This window comes from Pezoporus flaviventris, unplaced genomic scaffold, assembly GCF_033815535.1.
Source record: "Pezoporus flaviventris isolate CSIRO_AGI_PZ_B2104156 unplaced genomic scaffold, CSIRO_AGI_Pfla_v1 ptg000078l, whole genome shotgun sequence".
NCBI classification, from domain to species: Eukaryota; Metazoa; Chordata; class Aves; order Psittaciformes; family Psittacidae; genus Pezoporus; species Pezoporus flaviventris.
In genome coordinates this window covers 18274225-18291958 of record NW_026892626.1, presented here as the reverse complement: position 1 = coordinate 18291958, position 17734 = coordinate 18274225, and the positions used below count along the sequence as shown (strand labels likewise).

At 50.7% G+C, this 17734-nt stretch overlaps 1 protein-coding gene across 3 annotated transcripts; it reads left to right on the top strand.

The window, feature by feature from the left end:
• The first annotated feature begins 602 nt into the window (after positions 1-602).
• On the top strand, positions 603-16107 carry ZNF598 (zinc finger protein 598, E3 ubiquitin ligase). 3 transcript variants are annotated; one of them, XM_061474113.1, is made up of 12 exons: positions 603-939; positions 4188-4300; positions 5225-5354; positions 7468-7679; positions 8211-8428; positions 9166-9283; positions 9933-10114; positions 11311-11380; positions 11957-12714; positions 13581-13716; positions 14644-14794; positions 14913-16107. In XM_061474113.1, exons 1-12 carry the CDS (start codon positions 769-771, stop codon positions 15258-15260), a joined length of 2607 nt encoding a protein of 868 aa, XP_061330097.1. In that variant the 5' UTR covers positions 603-768; the 3' UTR covers positions 15261-16107. The 3 variants fall into 3 exon arrangements, with proteins under 3 accessions (XP_061330097.1, XP_061330098.1, XP_061330096.1); XM_061474114.1 differs by having other exon boundaries at positions 11308-11380; positions 14650-14794; XM_061474112.1 differs by having other exon boundaries at positions 11308-11380.
• The last annotated feature ends 1627 nt before the right edge of the window (positions 16108-17734 follow it).

Below are 17734 nucleotides of genomic sequence, written 5' to 3'. Positions count from 1 at the left end.
GCTTCTCTGGGCACCCTGTGCCAGCGCCTCAGCACCCTCACAGGGAAGAGCTTCTGCCTAAGAGCTCATCTCAGTCTCCCCTCTGGCAGGTTAAAGCCATTCCCCTTGGCCTGTCCCTACAGGCCCTTGTCCCAAGCCCCTCTCCAGGTTTCCTGGAGCCCGTTTAGGCACTGGAGCTGCTCTCAGGTCTCCCCTTCAGGAGCCTTCTCTTCTCCAGGCTGCCCCAGCCCAGCTCTCTCAGCCTGGCTCCAGAGCAGAGCTGCTCCAGCCCTCGCAGCAGCTCCGTGGCCTCCTCTGGACTCGCTATCCCACTTTCCACAGTTTCAGGTACACTTTGAAACAGGCTTTCCCCCAGCCCATCTGTGGAACCGGAACCCCAACCCCACCACATCCCCTGCCTCCAAAGCACCTTGTACCGGCCACGGCTCGGCCGCGGGCGGCACCCGGGGTCCGCCTACCGCTGAGGGGGAGATCAGCGAGACCCTGCTAGAGCGGCTCCGCGCGCCGCTTCTCTATGGTCGAGTGCCTGCCGCTCTATGGTTCGGCGCTGGCGGACGTGCGGTGACGCCAGGAGGCGTGGCCCGGGGGGGGTGGGGGGGGAGCGCGGCGCCGCTCTAGGTGGAGGCTCGCGGCTGAGCCCAAGCCGGCTGCTCGGCGGGCTCGCGTCTCTATGGTGGCTGAGGCGAGCGGCGCTCTAGGCGTGCCTCTCGATGGTCCGCGCTGTCGCTAGGCGGTGCGGGGCCTAGGCCTCGGCGGGTCGGCGCCGCCATGGCCGCCTCGGCGGGCCCGGCGGAGGGGCCGTGCGTGCTGTGCTGCGGGGAGCTGGACGTGGTGGCGCTGGGCCGCTGCGAGCACCCCATCTGCTACCGCTGCTCCGTGCGGATGCGGGCGCTCTGCGGCGTGCGGTACTGCGCGGTGTGCCGGGAGGAGCTGGCTCAGGTGAGGCCGCCGGGGCAGGGGCCGGGGCCGGGGCCGGGTCGGCCGCTGTGGAGAGCGGGGGCGTGGAGCCGGGGCACCGGGAGCTGTAGAACGCTCCGAGGGGAACGGGGAACGGGAAGGGCGGGGGGGGGGGAGCGTACACAGCCCGGAGCCGTCTGCGTTTATCGCTGCCTGCCCGTTCGGAGGGGACGGGAGAGGGTCGGGGGTAAAACATGAAGGAAATAGCGTTTAAAGGGGGTGTTTGGTTGTGTACTGAGAGGGCTTGCCCTGCGGAGCTGGCGTTGCGTGATCCCGGGTGAGTGTGTCATCCTGCCCGGTTCCTGACTCGCTGTTAAGCTCTGGGAACAACGCGCGTTGTGTCCGTTCAGGGCTGGCTCCTGCCTCGCCTCCCGTCCCTGTTGGCCTGAGCTGGAAAAGGGGTTTTCCCCTGGGGCACAGCATTCCTGACGGATTCCTTCAGGGGAGTCGCGCCCATGCTGTGACTCGGTGTGGACCGAGGCGTCGGCAGTGAAGGAAAGTTTGAGGGTGTTTGTGAAAGCAGATCCTCGTGTGTGGGTTTGGTTTTGCAGGAGTAATGGAGTGACAAACCCTCTTGGGAGTAAAAGGATTGTTCCTGGCGCCGAGTGAAACCCACTGAGGTGGCTTAGGAAAGGAAATAACCCAGATACATCGGGGGAGTGGGGCTTTCCCCTTAACCCTTCCCCAGCTGAGCTCTTTGCTTTGGCTGCTTCTTGTGGTGTTCAGAAGGTTGGAGGGGCTGAAGATCCTCAGCCTTTGCAGAGGCCAGAGGGGTCGATGGGGTTTTTAGCCTGAGCTTGCGGGCATTAAGTAGCCTCTGAGTCCAGCAAGATGCTCATGGAAGTGGTTTTATCCCTGCTCATCCTCTGAGGAGCTGCTGCTCCGCTTCTCTCATCTGATGAAGAGCAAGGAGTGAGCTTGCTCTTCATTCTGAAACCTGCTTGGTGCTTGGTAATCCTGAGAGTTTGATAGTGCTGTGTTCTGAGCCTGGTCGTTGAGCCACCTTTCCCCGCCTTTATGAACTGTTTAAAGTGGTCCTGTTCTAATGGACCGCGAGGTTATTTCTGATGGTGCTGCTCTTCTATCCCCATTGTCTCCGAGTGCTGATCTAACGTTGTTCTCTCTGCTCACCCTCTGGCCCAAGGAAAGAAACCAAAGACAGGGGGTGTATAAACCCCATCAAAACTGCTGTTAAACGAACGGAATATACTTGTAGGACCTAAAACCAGGCACCACAGTGTGCGTAGAGTTAGCAGAGGCAAGGAGCAGCACTACTGAGTCTCGGTGGTGTTGTACAGAGCAGCGTGGCCCCAGTGGGTGAAGTCACAGCAGTGTCCAAAGGAGATGTAAGGATGAAGATGAGCACAGGCTGGGATGGAGGAGGAAGCAGGATCGACCTGTTATGGTAATAGGTGCTTTCAGGGATGCATAATCATGGCAGTGACGTGAGCAAGGGTTGCGTGTTGACCTGTAAACTCCTGCATGCTTGGCTCAGGCTGGGAGGATCTGTCAGGAGGTGTGTGAGGCTGTTCTTGGAACTGCTGTAGGGAACTGTCTTGGATTCTGGTGGTAAAATCTCCTTCTCAGCAACCCATTCCAACTGCAAATGAGGTTTGGTTAAAGAACTTAGGTAGGTTTTGTTGTCAGTTATCCAGCAAACTGAAACTTGCATTCCCTGTGTTTGAAGCTTGATGTTTCAGCAAGTTGGGTGCATTTTTTTGCCTTGGTTAACTTAAAATTGACCCAGCTGTAAAGTGAGCTTTTCAGAACGCCACAAAACAAGACACAAAAGGCTTGTTCCATGGTATTTCATCCCAACAAGGGTAGAGGAGTGACTTAACAAGACTGAACTAGACGTGTATTGTACAACTGGATGCTTTTGTTAAGGTTGTAAGTATCTCTAGAGTTAGAGTGGGCACTGTAAGGACTGAAAGGTGCATCCTGTATCCATGTCTCAGCCTTTCCGAGCTACTGCAGGTAACTCCAGCTCTGTCAGCACTGCTGCTGCTATGCCAGCAGTTCCCAAAGTGGGAACGTGCACCAGAGCAGATCAGCAGCTTCAGAGGAAGGGTGAGATGCTGTAATGGCTGCAGTGTGAGACCTGAGCTGTGGGAGGTCTGTGGGAGCAGCTGTGAGCCAGCAGGTCCCCTCTGGAGGAGTATGGTTTTGTCCTGGGTTTGGTTGGGATAGAGTTCATGGAATTCCTAGTGCTGTGTTTGGGCTTAGTCTGGGAGCAGTGCTGATAACACACCGATGGTGTAGTTGTTGCTTACCCTGACCAAGGACTTTTCAGTGCTCATGCTCTGCCAGTGAGGAGGGGCACAAGAACCAGAGGGCAGCAGAGCCAGGACAGCTGACATGAACTAACTGAAGGGATTTCCATAGCATAGCACATCAGGCCCAGTATAGAAACTGGGGGGAGTTGGCTGGGGGCAACTGATCACAGCCTGGGGACTGGCTGGGCATCAGACAGTGGGTGGGAAGCAATTGTACTGTGCATCACTTGTTCACCTTGGCTTTGATTGCTCTTTCTTTTTGTTATCTCACTTATTATAGTCTTTATTTTGGTTATTACATGGTCCTTACCTCGACCCACGGGGTCTTTTCTGATCCTCTCCCCCATCTCACCAGTGCAAGGGTATGGTACTCACTTGCCAGCTGGAGTTAAACCGTGTCAGTGGTACAGATAATTTGGGAAGTGATGTAGTGTTTTGTTTCTTGCTTTCCTGGTAGTTAAGGGAAGCAGGAGCAGTGCTCTCCCCATCAGACCCTGGGTAACATCACTCCTCACTTACACGCTGTTGGTTTGTGGGTTATCTCCTGCCAGCAGGTAGAGGGGAGCTGAGTGCGGGGCTCCTGGCAGCGCTTGCTGCAGAAGGGCTTGAATTGGTTGAAGGTATTTCCTCACAGCACAAGTGTAGTAGCAAAACCAACCATAAAAGTGTTTCCTGATGTGGTTCAAAATCCAAAGCCCAGCCCAGCCCAATCCACTTTTGTGGAAGCTGGCTCCATGGCTGGAAGTTGATAAGGAGCTGTCACGGTGGCTTTGCTGACAGTAACTGGGGGGTGGTGACAACCAGCTGGGACTCACCCAAAGCTCTGCAGGTGCCATCCAAGCTGCAGGCTGCAGCAGGTTCTTGACAAAGAGAGTTTGTGCTGAGGGGTTCATCCAGCCCCCAAAGGCTGCAGCCCCAGTGTGCTCCCACTGATCCTGTCTGCCTATCCTGCAGGTCGTCTTCGGACGGAAGCTCACGTCCTTCTCTACAATAGCACTTAACCAGCTGCAGCATGAGAAGAAATATGACATTTATTTTACAGATGGAGATGTTTATGCACTGTACAGGTGAGTCCTGGCATCCTTCTGGTAACTTGTCCCTGCAGCAGCATATTCTGGTCTGCATTACGTGGCAGAAAACGCGTGCTATAGAGAACAGCGTGGGTTTGTTTTGTGGGACTGGAGTGGCTGGCGGTGACACACAGCACAGGGACAAGAGGCTGGAGCGGCTCAGTCAGTGGGAATGCTCAGTTCCAGGGCTGGCAAAGGGAGCAGCTCCTCAGGGCTGGGGTGTTGGATTCACTGACACCTTGCTCTGTCAACAAAAATTGCTTTTTGTTCCTTTAGCAAGAGCAAACTTGCTGAAAGGCTTTTCATGCCTTGCATGGCTGCTGTGGGAAGCAGTGAAGCCTGAATTGCTGTTAGGTAGACTCCCAGAAGCACAGGCTGGTTTGGGTTGGAAGGGGCCTTAAAACACAGCCAGTTCCAGCCCCCTTCCAGTGCAGGGGAATGGGGTTTGCCACTGAGCCCAGTGCTGCGACCTCAGCTCTTGGTGGGAATCACTGTGGGGTTTTTGTTTGTTCCCCCCATCCTTTTCTATTCATCTCTCCCCTCTGTATTCTTCAGCTTCTGGCAGTAGAAAGGGTAATTAAATTGGATGTGAGTGCTGCATGCATCAGCTGGATCTTCAGTTTAAGCCAGGGGCTTGTTGCACAGATGTAGTACAGCACACTCCAGTGTGTTACTTACCCTGTGACCACCCAGCTCTTCTCTTACTGCTCAAGCCTCTATGTAATTTGGTTCTGTTCTGTTCTGTTCCTGCTGTATGACAGAGTATTCCTGGAATAAGCAGGCCACTAACCTCATTACCGACTGCTGGGGAGCTGTGAAAACACAGCCTCTGCCACTGAGGCAACATTTGGTTTTCGATACAGCTATGGGGTTGCTGAGAGGGAATTGGATCATTTCTAGGCAATCTTTCTTGTCCCTTAGGAAGCTGCTGCAGCACAAATGCTCCTTGTGTCCAGATGTGAAGCCATTCAACACCTTTGCAGATCTGGAGCAGCACATGAGGAAGCAGCATGAGCTCTTCTGTTGCAAACTCTGTGTTAAACACTTAAAGGTGAGATAATTCTGGTTCAACATGTGGGAAGGAGGGATGCTTTCTGCAGGAGTCCCTTTGGGGTTGGGAAGAAGGGAATGGCTGAACAGCACCCAGAGTTTCCTTTGTCTGCCTGCATGAGGCCAGTTGCTTTGTTTCATGTCTGTCTTCTTCCATAAACTGATTAATGGAGAAGGCCTGGAGGTTCTCAGTGCATTGAATGTTAAATTAAACCCAACCATATTCAAAACCTTCTGATGCTGGCTCCTCTCCACATGTAAATACCAAACCCCAGTGGTGTGGTGGGAAGTTAATCCTGACTCGTAGGCAGACTTTATCACAACTCTAATGGTGGAGATCTGATGCCTGTTCAGATTTACACTTGTCCCAATTTTAGGAGCTAAAACTGTAACTGAAGGAAGTATTTGGTGCCAGTTCAGGAAGCAGAATGCACCATGGAGTGATGGATTGATTTCTCGGATCAAAGTCAACGTGGCATTTACAGTTAGATCCTGGACAGGATGAGAATCCATCTCACTGCTTTAATGAAAGATAATTCTATTTCATTGTTGTATGTATTTGGTCAGAGCAAATTTCCTGTATCTTGTTGGCCTGATTGGGAAATGAAACTCACTGTTGCCTGCAGTTGAGGTCTCTGTGCACACACAGAACGTGACCAGGGGCTGCTTTAAATGTATTTTACAACCTGCTGAAGATAAAACAGTTACAGGAAAGCTGAGTTGTCAGTGGCTGAAAAGACGATGTGTGTTGAGCCTCAGAACTGCTCATCTTGCCATCACCATCAGCATCCTTTCTTCTTTGTCTTAGTCCCACCCGAATTTCCCTGGGAAGGGCTGGTGTTATGTCACCAGGTGATACTTTTTCACAGTCTCCAAGTCAGAATTCCACTTAGAGCGGAACCTGGAGTGGATTTTGTACTTCTGAATTACACATCAGACAAAATCAGCAGCCACTGCTAAGTGAATTCTGGGACTGGTAACCTCAGTGTCTAATAGCTGTCAGCATTCCTTAGTGTGGGAGGAGGGAATTTAATGCATGAATGCATATATTTAGAATTCATGACACATGGGGTTGTGTGTTTTCTTTGAAACCAATTCAATACCAACCTGTGGAAGTGCCTTTATCCTGCAGTGCCATGGTTGGTTTATGCTGGAGCCGAGCTAGAAGGGACAGGAACCAGAAGTGATCGGGTTGGCCTTGGTTCTTTTTCAGTGGATTGATTTGCCTCTTTCCTGTGGTCCTGCAATCACTGGAGCTAATTCAAGGGAAGTGCTCAGGGGAGGGCAAGGCCACTCCTTTGGGGTGCAGTGTCCTTTGAGCTCAGGTGCTGAGGTGTTTCCATGGGCAGCTGAAGCAGCCAGCGCTGACAGAACACGTTTGCCATTGAGAACTCACAAACTGTGTTAGAACTTGGTTTAATTCCAGTGTGTTGCAGAGATTCTTCTTTCACAGATAGAAAGTTCCCACTGAAAAGAAGCTCTGACACTTGAGCAAAGCCAAGCAAAGCTTTTCGCAGAGCAAGTCACCAGCCCTTGTCCAGGCAAGGGATAAAGGAGGTTCTGTTCTCAAGGCTGTCTTGATCTTTCTGGCATCTTCAGAACCCATCCTACCAAAATAGCTCGTGTGTTGGTAGGGACAGAAGGTTGGCTTGGGTGGTAACACAAGGTTTGCTCCCTCTATCCTTTGCATGTAGCTATCTTGGGGTAGTTGCCGTGTGAGGGAAGTAAAAGAGCTCACTTGTGGTTTATGGGCTTTTTTAGTTCAAATATGCAAAGCACTGCATCTTCATAAAGACGTATTTAGGAGTTTTCCCCATCAGAGATTGTAATTTAGTTTTCTGCACTATGTTAATACAGCAGAAGAAACGTGAAAGGGGAAAAGATGAACCAGGTCTGATTCCAGTGTTCAAACTGAAAAGCAAGTTGGATTTAATCTGGATCTATCACTTGAGTTTTGTGTCCTATTCCCTGAAAGTCTGAGGTGTTGGTTGGCAAATTGCATCCTTCTGAAGGGAATCTTCTTCTCCTGCAAGCAGAGAGGTTGTGCACAGCCCAGCTGGTTCCAGTTAGGTCTCTGTTCCCAAGAAGTAACACATAGATATCTATTTCTCCAGATCTTTACGTATGAACGGAAATGGTATTCCCGAAAGGACCTGGCTCGCCATCGGATCCATGGGGATCCGGATGACACCTCCCACCGCGGGCACCCCCTCTGTAAATTCTGTGATGAGCGGTACCTGGATAACGACGAGTTACTGAAACACCTCAGGAGAGATCACTATTTTTGTCATTTCTGTGACTCCGATGGTGCTCAGGAATACTACAGGTTCGTGCTAGAGCTTATTCCTCTTCCTGCAGCTTAAATACTGAGGGAAAATTCCTTGGATCTGCTTTGGATTTGGGGGGGGAAGAAGTGCTTGGAGACAGAGTGCAGGAACACGAGCAGGTTGGCTGCAGTCTCTTCTGTTCCTCAAACCAACAGCAATCACTTTCTGTCTGTTCATGTTTTCAAGTTGTCTGTGTTAATATTAAACATAAAAAGCTGCATTTTGCAGCATGGCAGCAGCTATCTGCAGCTTAGCGTGTTAACTCTAATGCTCCACAATTCAGTGCAAACCAGAGAGAAGCTTTCTTGTATGAAATACGTCCCTTATGTGCAGCTGGATGGGATGAGTATCGGCCAGTAGGTTCAGGTTAGCTACTGGGATCAGGTATTAGGGTCTGTGTCGACTGTACGCAAGTGGTTGTAGTTGACGGCTTGCCAACCACCATGACTTGTCTTCACCTTTAAGAGGGGGGCCATGCAGCATCCGTAGGGTGTGTTGGGAAGGTTGAACTCGGCCTCTTCTCTTCCTAGTGATTACGAATACCTCCGGGAGCACTTCCGTGAGAAGCACTTCCTTTGCGAGGAGGGCCGGTGCAGCACGGAGCAGTTCACCCACGCCTTCCGCACCGAGATAGACTACAAAGCTCACAAAACAGCCTGCCACAGCAAGAGCAGGGCAGAGGCCAGGCAGAACCGGCAGATAGACCTGCAGTTCAACTACGCTCCTCGGCACCAGAGGAGGAACGAGGGTGAGCGGGGATGAGGTGGACGGGAACACGTTCGTTCGACTGCTTTGAGGGGTTTCCAAGGACATCTGGTGAACGTTTCTGTACAAAGAGGGGGGGCAAGTCCTGCGACAGCACCCTCAGGGGTTGCAGAGGTGGTCCTTGAAGAAGAACTTGAAGGGCCCTTGGCAATCTCATGTTGTGTCAGAGCTGGCCTTGCTTTGGGCAAGGGGATGGAGCGGAGGACACCAGAGGTCTCTCCCTACCTGAATCGTTGCAATTTTTTTCCCCTTTTGTGGATTTAATGAAGATACGTAATTTTTAGGGAAATTTGTGACTTCCTGCTCCAGTTTGTAATTATGTGAATGACTCCTGTTACATTTAACATAAACTTAGTGATGAATGTAGACCATGAGGCCAGAGTGGCATACCCACTTAGGTGTGCAGAGATCAATAGATACATAACTTCTTTGTGGATCTGTATATAGAGAGCTGCATAAAACCAAAATTACTCAAAACTCACCTCACAGGTTACAATAAATCCATATAATGCAAACTGTATTGTAATGCAGCAATCCTGAAGGCTATAGAGACTGCTTAATCATCAGAAAGAAATCAGGATAGACTTGTTTGTACTGGTGTAATTCTGCTTTTTTCAGGTAGGGTGTGATGCCCTGATTAATAACTGAGTTAATGCCCAGATTATTAACTTTTATGCCCAGAGAAATAACTGAGAGTGATCAACCATCCCATCTGTTTAGGTGTTATAAGTGGAGAGGACTATGAAGAAGTTGACAGGTACAACAGGCAAGGGAGGTCAGCCAGGTTGGGTGGCCGAGGAAGCCAGCAGAACAGGAGAGGCAGCTGGAGGTACAAGAGGTGAGTAGCACAGTGTGTGTTTTGCTTACCCATTAACAGTGTTTGGGTGCACCAGTAGGAAGGGAGTGAGTACAAAATTCGGGGGCCTCCCTACTGAATCCTTAGCTGAGAGCAGAACTAGCTTTCAGTCTATGCCTGCGTGCTGACTACGTGCTTGGTCCAAGTGGATTTACTTTGTGCTTTATACATACTACACATCTAGCCTTCTTTTTCTGGCTGGCTCGTTACTGGTGATTCCACTGGTGGAGAAAGTCCATCTCAAACCACTTGTATGTTAGTGTCACGTGTGGATCATGCATGTGTGAAGAGTTCCTGACAAACCATGCTTCAGAGAATTACTGTGGCCTACAAATATGATTTCATATGTTTGAAAATGAATGGGAGAGATGGGTATCCACAAGTACCGTCTCTCAGTTCACCCCAGTTTCTTCTGGCCTGGATTGTTATTAGCACATGTAGAAGGTTGTAAATCCAGGGGGTGAGTGCTGCCTGTCTCACCCATCGGTACTAGGCTTGTTGGAGGCAGTGGGCTTGTTTGAGCCTTCTCAGACCCTGCTCCAGAGCTGACTGGAGAGGTGAGAGCTGGAGTGAAACAAAGCTGCTTGGTGATGCTTAATGCCTGACCAAGAAAATCTGCCCTGTCCTGCAGGGAGGAGGAGGACAGAGACGTTGCAGCCGCAGTCAGGGCCTCTGTGGCAGCTAAACGGCAAGAAGAGAAAAAACGGGTGGAAGACAAGGAGGACAGCAGCAGTAGAGGTAGAAAGGAGGACGTGAGGGATTCCGAGGTGCTCAGCTCCAAACGTGTGCCAAAGGCTTCAAACGATGCCACAGGTTAGTGTGGAGCACGTTGTGCAGCGGGATGGGTCTGGAGATCAGCGTGGTGAAAGCAGGAAATGCCATGCAGGGTTCTCTAAAGCTGGTGGATGTGGATAGAGCTATGCAGACCCTTAATCCAACAACACGGAGTGGTGGTGGAAAGTTTCCAAGTGGGTTGGGATTCCTGCAGCAGGTTATACTTGAAGTGGAGCTGGGTAGAAATCTCGGCTGCAGTTAATGTCCAACAGTGTGTGTGATGTTCCATCCAAATCAATATAGTAAGAATTGCCATTTCCTGCTCTAGCACGTAAGCACTCATTTATTGTGATGCTTGAGCTGAGTTTCTACTTTTTTGGGGGGAACAAGTTATGGTGAAAGCAAACCTTTAACTGGTTTGACCCACGTCCAGTTTGCCCCAGATAGATACAACGCAGTGGTGTTTTGATATTAGTGTTGCTCCAATGCATTTACCACTGGTTTGTTGTTCCTATACCAGGATTTCACTTAAAGATTATATGCTCTAAGTATGGGCTGAGAGCTCTGTGGTTAATGGTGCAGCTCAGCTGGGGATGACAGGCAAGGTTGTCTCTGCCAGTGGCCCGTCCAACCTCTGCTGTGTGCATGTTATCAGTCCACAGCATGGGATTTGGATTCTAAGGCAAATCTAAATGGGAATGAGTTATGTTTCAATATAAAATGACTGCCCAGGAGCTAATTGCTGAGCAGCTTGGGCATCTGTGCAGCAGAGGTGTGATGGACTGCTCCAAGGAGCAGCTTTCCAAACAGAGGAGCATTGGCATCCATCAGGTGGAGCACTGAGGCTCTGATGAACATCCTGACCCTATGCAGGCAGCTGAGTGCTCACTGCTGGCAGAGGGGAGGAACAGGAGTGCTGGGGCATTGGCTTCTTGGTCTGTAGAAGGTTCCCTCACAAAGCACTTGGTTGACACGAACCCTTTGCTCATGTTAAGTGGCATGAAAGCTGCAGGCAGGACAGGGTGACATAATGGTGAATGCACTTAATTGAAGGAAGTGGTGATGCACAGATTGAAATTGTTCCTTTGGAATGTCACCGTGAATGACATCACCAGCTGCTGAAAACAGGACTTGTTAATGCTGCTGTTGCTGTTCATTGATAGCCTCTGCTCCGAAGTGAATGGGTTTGAGTTGAAAACGTCTCTTTGCTCTTTTTGTCCCTGTTTCAAAAGAAGCAGCTGCTAACGGTGCTTTAAGCCGGGATGACTTTCCAGCCATCGGTTCAGCAGTGGGACCTCTGCAAGGGTAAGTCTGGGCAAGGCTGCAGCCAGGAGAAAGCAGGTTTAGGAACTTCCTGGTGTTGTGCACTTCTGGAGAGAGTAATTGTACACAGCACTTAAACCACAAATGCTTCCCCCCTGCCCTGCTCCCTTCTGCCTCGAGCTGTTCTGTGCTGGTCACCCACATAAATGCCAGCAGCTGTTGCTTGATCTTTTGGTGGTGGGAAGTTCTCCATGTTCCCCATTCCAGCCATTGATAAGCTGTAGCTTATCTTGAAGGAGTTAAGGTTCCTCACCTTCTGAAAGGGGTGATGATGAGAGCAGTGTCTCTGCAGGATGTGGCAGCTCAGTTGCACCTGTATGTACAGCTCTCTGTGGTCAAGGTGAGGTGTGCTGTCGTGGTCCTGGTGTCCCAGCAAGAAAACACCCATTCCAGACACTGGTCAAGCATAAGCCTGAGCATATTTGCGTCCTGTAACACTGGGTCAGTTGTGCCACCCCTGAGTGACAGAGGAAGGGCGCAGAGGTCTGGAGCTGCCTGTTGGAGTGGTGCTGTCTCTGCAGCACTGGTGTAACAGGACATGCTTTTCCTCTCTTACAGCTCTTCCCAGCCAGCAGTGGTTAAGCTTAAAGAGGAAGATTTCCCAAGCTTGTCATCCTCTGCAGCACCCACCATTTCTTCTGGCATGTCTTTGACCTATACAACGACTGCAAAGAAAACAGCTTTCCAAGAGGAGGATTTTCCAGCTCTGGTGTCCAAAATGAGGCCTAACAATAAAACAGTAACTAACATTACATCTGCGTGGAACAATGGTTCTAGTAAGAGTGTGGTCAAAGCCATTAGTAACCCCTGTGTAAATCAGATAGCCAAAAAACCCTCCTCCTCCTTGAACAGCACTAAAGGAAGCAAGAAGAGCAATAAACTCCCGCAGTCAGACGATGAAGACGGCGGTAGTGGCCTGACAACCCAGGAGATCAGAAACACACCAACCATGTTCGACGTGTCGTCCTTGCTGGCTGCTTCTACCTCGCAAACCTTTACGAAAGTGAGCAAGAAGAAGAAGGTGGGGGTTGAGAAGCAGAGCCCATCGTCCCCACGCCTGTCACAGGAGACAGCCTTCCCCAGGGCATCCACTGAAAAGCTGCCAGAAGCAGAGCACACCTCAAGTGCTCTTCACAACCCTGACAGACCCACAGCCATCGTGAATGGTCACTCAGAGAAGCCGTTAGTGGTCTGTAGCACACCCAAAGAGCCCCCTGGCCTTAAAAAGCCCACAGTGACTAACAAATGCCCTTTACCTCAGGAAGACTTCCCAGCTCTTGGGAGCTCAGGATCAGCCAGAATGCCCCCACCACCAGGTAAGCGCTCCAGGGCACGGTGAGCTTTGCTTGGAGGTAGCTGAGAGAAGTGCGGGATGTGGATGAGACACAAACTGTTCCTCCTGGCTCTGTGTGAGGAGCAGCTCTGCCACCATGTCTAGGTCAGGCTTTGAAGTTAAAAAAGGCAGCCTGGGGGACGTAGAAGAGTTTGAATGTCCTCTGTGAATCATGGGTGAAGCAGTGGCAATGGTGGGAGGCTCTGAGGTGTCTGCTCTCTGGGAGTGCTCACACATGAGCAGCCTTTACCTGTCGCTGCTTTCTGAGTCATGACAGACACATCTGTGCCGCTCTGCTTCACCAGCGAGGTTGGAAGCCCCTGCAGGCAAAGGGCATCTCAGTGCCTGTGACCAGTGCCTGCTGGCACTTGTCACTTGGCTTCCTTGGTCGGCTTCCTTCTGTGCTTGCAGAGATTTAATGCCCTTGCTATAATCATGTAGAGCTGGAGTAACACAGCATCAAACATGACTTTTACAATGGTTCTGATGAAAGCAGCCCATCAGGAGATGCTGCTGCTGCTCTGCAGATACTGCTACAGCACACACTGCCTCATGCTGGGGTGACTTCTGCAGTCACTTCACTAGTGCAAAAGTGCTTTTCATTGTGAGTTTGGGTGTTTTGATATTATTTTCTATTGAAAAGGTAGATTAATAATTAAAGCATTTTCCCTGCTGGGCAGTGCTCCTTGACCTGGCTGTTAAGGCAGCAGATTGCCACCTCTACTTTTCAGGTTTCTTCCAATAGAGATGCCTGCAGGACTTAGTCCTTCTGGAGAGTGCACCAGCCCACTGGAGGTGATTGTAGATGGTGGTGCTCTAACTTCCTGCCCCTTTTCTGCTTTCATTTAGGCTTTAACACTGTGGTGCTATTAAAGAATCCTCCTCCACCTCCAGGACTGTCGGTGCCTGTTAGTAAACCCCCTCCAGGTTTTGCTGTTATTCCATCCACCAACATCACTGAACCTGTCACTACGTCTTTGAAAGAGTAAGTAGAAATCCTTTGGGGTAGAGTTGCTTTCCACATTACATCTCTGTTCTGTTCTGTGGGCTTCAAACAACGCATGAAACACTCTGAGGGGAGTAATTCAGAGCAGGTCCTGACATAGGCCAAGGCTTCCTGATTCCCATTGGGAGTCCTGTGGCTGCTGGGGGCTGGATTCAGGAGAGCAGTGGAAAGGGAAGCACAGGCATTGTGTGGAGGCAGATCTGAGGGGATGAAAACCTGCACAAAGGGGCAGCTCAGACCCGAGTCCATTCTAGATCTGAATATCTGCAGCTTCAGGGTATTTCTGAGCCTTTCCAGTGACTGCGTCTGAGGCCCAGGAGCGAGGAGCTGCAGCCCATTCTCCTCAGTGACCCCTAAATGCCTTCGTTGCTCTGAGCTTTCCAGGAGCTGGTCTCCGCTGGGGTAGAGAGATGAGTTCATGGGGAAGATTGGTGTGCCTTTAATAGAGACATCTGCATTGATCTGTTTGGGTTTAGTCATGGTGCAGTCTTTGTTGCTCAACGTCTTTTAGTGACCCTCGCTTACAAAGCTGCTACTCAAAGCTGTGTGTTAAACTTGCATTTTCAATACTGTCTCCAGGCAGAGCTGGAATCTGATCCAGTAATCCCACAGGATGCATTTCATTGTCCTGTTAAGGCAGCTTTGTGCTGCCAGCAGCAATTGCATGTGTAGTTGGGTGGAGAAAAGGGATGCATCTTATGGAAGAGACCATCCATGTAATATATATCTTGTGTATGTGCTTGGAGCAAGCTGCTCTAGTGGAGGCTGTCCCTGCCCATGACAGGGGGCTGGAACTGGATGAGCTTTACGCTCCCTTTCAACACAAACCAGTCTTAGGAGCCTATATTATGTTCTGTATCTTTGTATGGCACGAAGCAATGTCAGAGTCACTTCTGGTCTTCCCAGCTCCAGGCCAAAATCCTGTCACGGCTCGTACCTGATACCTGAGAACTTCCAGCAGAGGAACATCCAGCTCATCCAATCCATTAAGGAATTCCTGCAGAGCGATGAGTCCAAGTTCAATAAGTTTAAAACTCACTCGGGGCAGTTCAGGCAGGTGAGTGAGCAGGAGCCCCCCGGGGGCTGTGCAAGGGGTGAATCCCACTGGGGCTTTCATACATCCGTGCCTTCGGTTTTCCTGTCCCCTCATTAATCCAGCTCTGTTTCCACCCAAGGGTCTCATTTCTGCAGCCCAGTATTACAGAAGTTGCCGGGAGCTGCTTGGGGAGAACTTCAGGAAGATCTTTAGGGAGCTGCTGGTGTTGTTGCCGGACACGGCGAAGCAGCAGGAGCTGCTCTCTGCCCACAACGACTTCAGACTCAAAGAGAAACCAAGCTCCAGCAAACCCAAAAAGAACAAAAGGAACGTTTGGCAAACGGACTCCAACTCCGAGCTCGACTGCTCCATCTGCCCGACGTGTCAGCAAGTGCTGACCCAGCAGGACGTTGGCACCCATAAAGCTTTGCATATGGAGGACGAGGAGTTCCCGTCCTTGCAAGCCATCAGCAGGATCATCAGTTAGCTTTCCCGGTGACCAATAAAGCAGGCTCTGCCTGGGGAGGTGTGCTCCTTGGGAGGAGCTTTGGCAGCGTCGCACGGCCCAGAGCCGGGGCTGGATTAGTCACACGCCGGGAAACCACCGCTGGAGAGCCCTCGGGGTGCTCCACAATGCAAAGGGATCACGGGACTGCGCCGGAGCTGAGGAGCAGCCCAAGTCTGAGCTTCCAAAATGCCTGAGTAGAATTAGGCTCCAAGCGCCGGGTGGGCAGGAAGGGGCCACCTTCCTCCTCTAACATGCAATAGCTGGGGAAAATACTCTCTGATCTGAAGACTGGCAGGGGACACCATAGGGGAATGAGCATCTGGTTTGGGGGTTTTCTTTCTTTACTGGGGGGCTCTGGGGGAAGATTATGAATTACTGAAATAACAGACACAAAAGTGGCTTCCTTTATCATCTTTTCTTCTTGTGCTGCTTGTGTGACCACAAGGATCACAGCAGGCAGGGGCACGGAGGGCCAGAAGAGATGCTTCTCGCTGGTGTTAAGCCCCCAACAGCCACGTGAACAGCAGGAGCAAACCATTCCTGTCTGAAACCAGAATCCATTCTGCTGCTTGAAGAAGGGGACCGATCAAGTGCTGAGCTGAACGGGAAGACCTGAAGTTGCCTCTGCCCTTTTACCTCCCCTGTTCTTTACAGAATCTTCTTTTGTAGCACTGCATGTAGAGTATTGCTGAGGCTTTACCTCCTGTAAAGCACTTCACAGGGGTTTTATTTAACGACTGCCATGTTCCTCCTTTCTTGCCTGTATTAATGGTGGGAGCTCCAGACCACACAGCGCGTTGGGCCATTAAATGCTGCTGATCACTCACCGTGTTCATCTGCAGTGCCTTGAAGTGCATTTCTCTGGTTCCAGTGCTCCGTGCTACCCAAGGATCATTCGTCCAGCTTGGCCCTGCCTGGGTGCCACCGCTCTGGAGCAGCTTTGCTTTCATTGCTCAGCATCCCTTAACTCCACCGCTCGCAGCCAAGAGGGGAATCTCTTCGTGCTCTGAAGTTCCTCCTCCTCCAGCAGCAGCGGGTGCCAGGAGCCCTCCCTCAGTAGCTGTACCTCAGTGTCTGCCTCTGCCCCATCCCTCCAGACCAGGTTTAGTTCTTTATAACACGTAGGAATAAAGATGAGATTAATTTATGTAAGTTTTAGTGACAAAACACTGCTTTTCTTAAGCATCGTTTCCATGACATTGAGCTTGGAGCGTTCCGAGAGCTACACGAGGTTCTCCTTGCCTTATCCTTGGTTTTTTCTGCTTGCTGCAAAGTGCTTTTGTTTTTTTCCTGGATAATTTAAGACTCTTTAGGATACCTGGATGTGCTGCGTTCAGCACAGGGGCCCTGGAATGGGCTGGGGAGGGTTCTTTGGCTGCATGAGACGCATGAGTGTGTGACAGGAGCTCTGCTCCCATTGCTTCCTTCACTTTGGGAAGTTCAGGGGAGCTTTTCTCACCTCTTCCCTTGCTTTCCAGTTCATTTCCTTATCAGCAGCCACTATTCCCCCTTGGCTGTACCTTTCCTTGAGGATCAAGCTCCACTTCCCTTGCTCCTTGTGCCCACCTGATGAAATAAAAGATGACCACAGGTTTTTTTCCAGGCTGCTTCGACTGGGTTTTAAAGTCTTTATTGAAAATAAGTTGCAGTGGGTACACGGACACTGGAAATCCATCATCACAGCTTGTTCCCCCAAAAGATAGCTTTATATATATATATAATATATACAAAAGTTGTAAACATTTGTAACTTGGTTCCATACACTTGATACTACACCGCACATAGTGACAACTGCACCTCCTGGAAGCGGACTGCTCACACAGAGGTATCTGCAACCCCAACCTGACATCGGCAAACCCCGTTTGGCATCGGTCTGATAGGAAAACTCTTGAGGAAGGAGAGGTGTAAATACCTCTTGCAGCTAAGGACCAGCGGCTGAACGGGGCGTTCAGGTTGATGCAGTGAGGGCTGAACTGAGGGTGGGAAGGGGGTGTTCTGTCACACACACAGGTTCAGATGCTGCCTAGAGGAGCACAAGGAAGGAGCAGGAGCAGCCCTGGCTGCTCTCCCAACACACTTTGGGAAAGCAAAGGCTGGAAGGAAGCCTACAGATACCTACAGGAGCTTTTCCTGAGGGAAAGGCTGAGCCCACCACAGTCGTGATGTGATTTCCTAGGGAGCGGACCATGACAGCGCTTGGCTTAGTAAGTGACCTTGCAGCCACAAAGGGGTGGCTGCAGAGGGAGGAGGCTGTGAATCCTCCCATAAGGAATTGCTGGTTAACAGAAATGGAAAGGAAATGCTGGAATCATCACTGAGCTGATAGGGAACTCATCCTGCAAGGGGTGCAGGCGCTGGAAGCCCAATGGCCTGTAGGCAGGACAGCAAGGAGGGTCTGCTCAAGCTGCATGATACAGAGCCATTTAATGCAGGTACTAAGTTCTCAGTCAAAC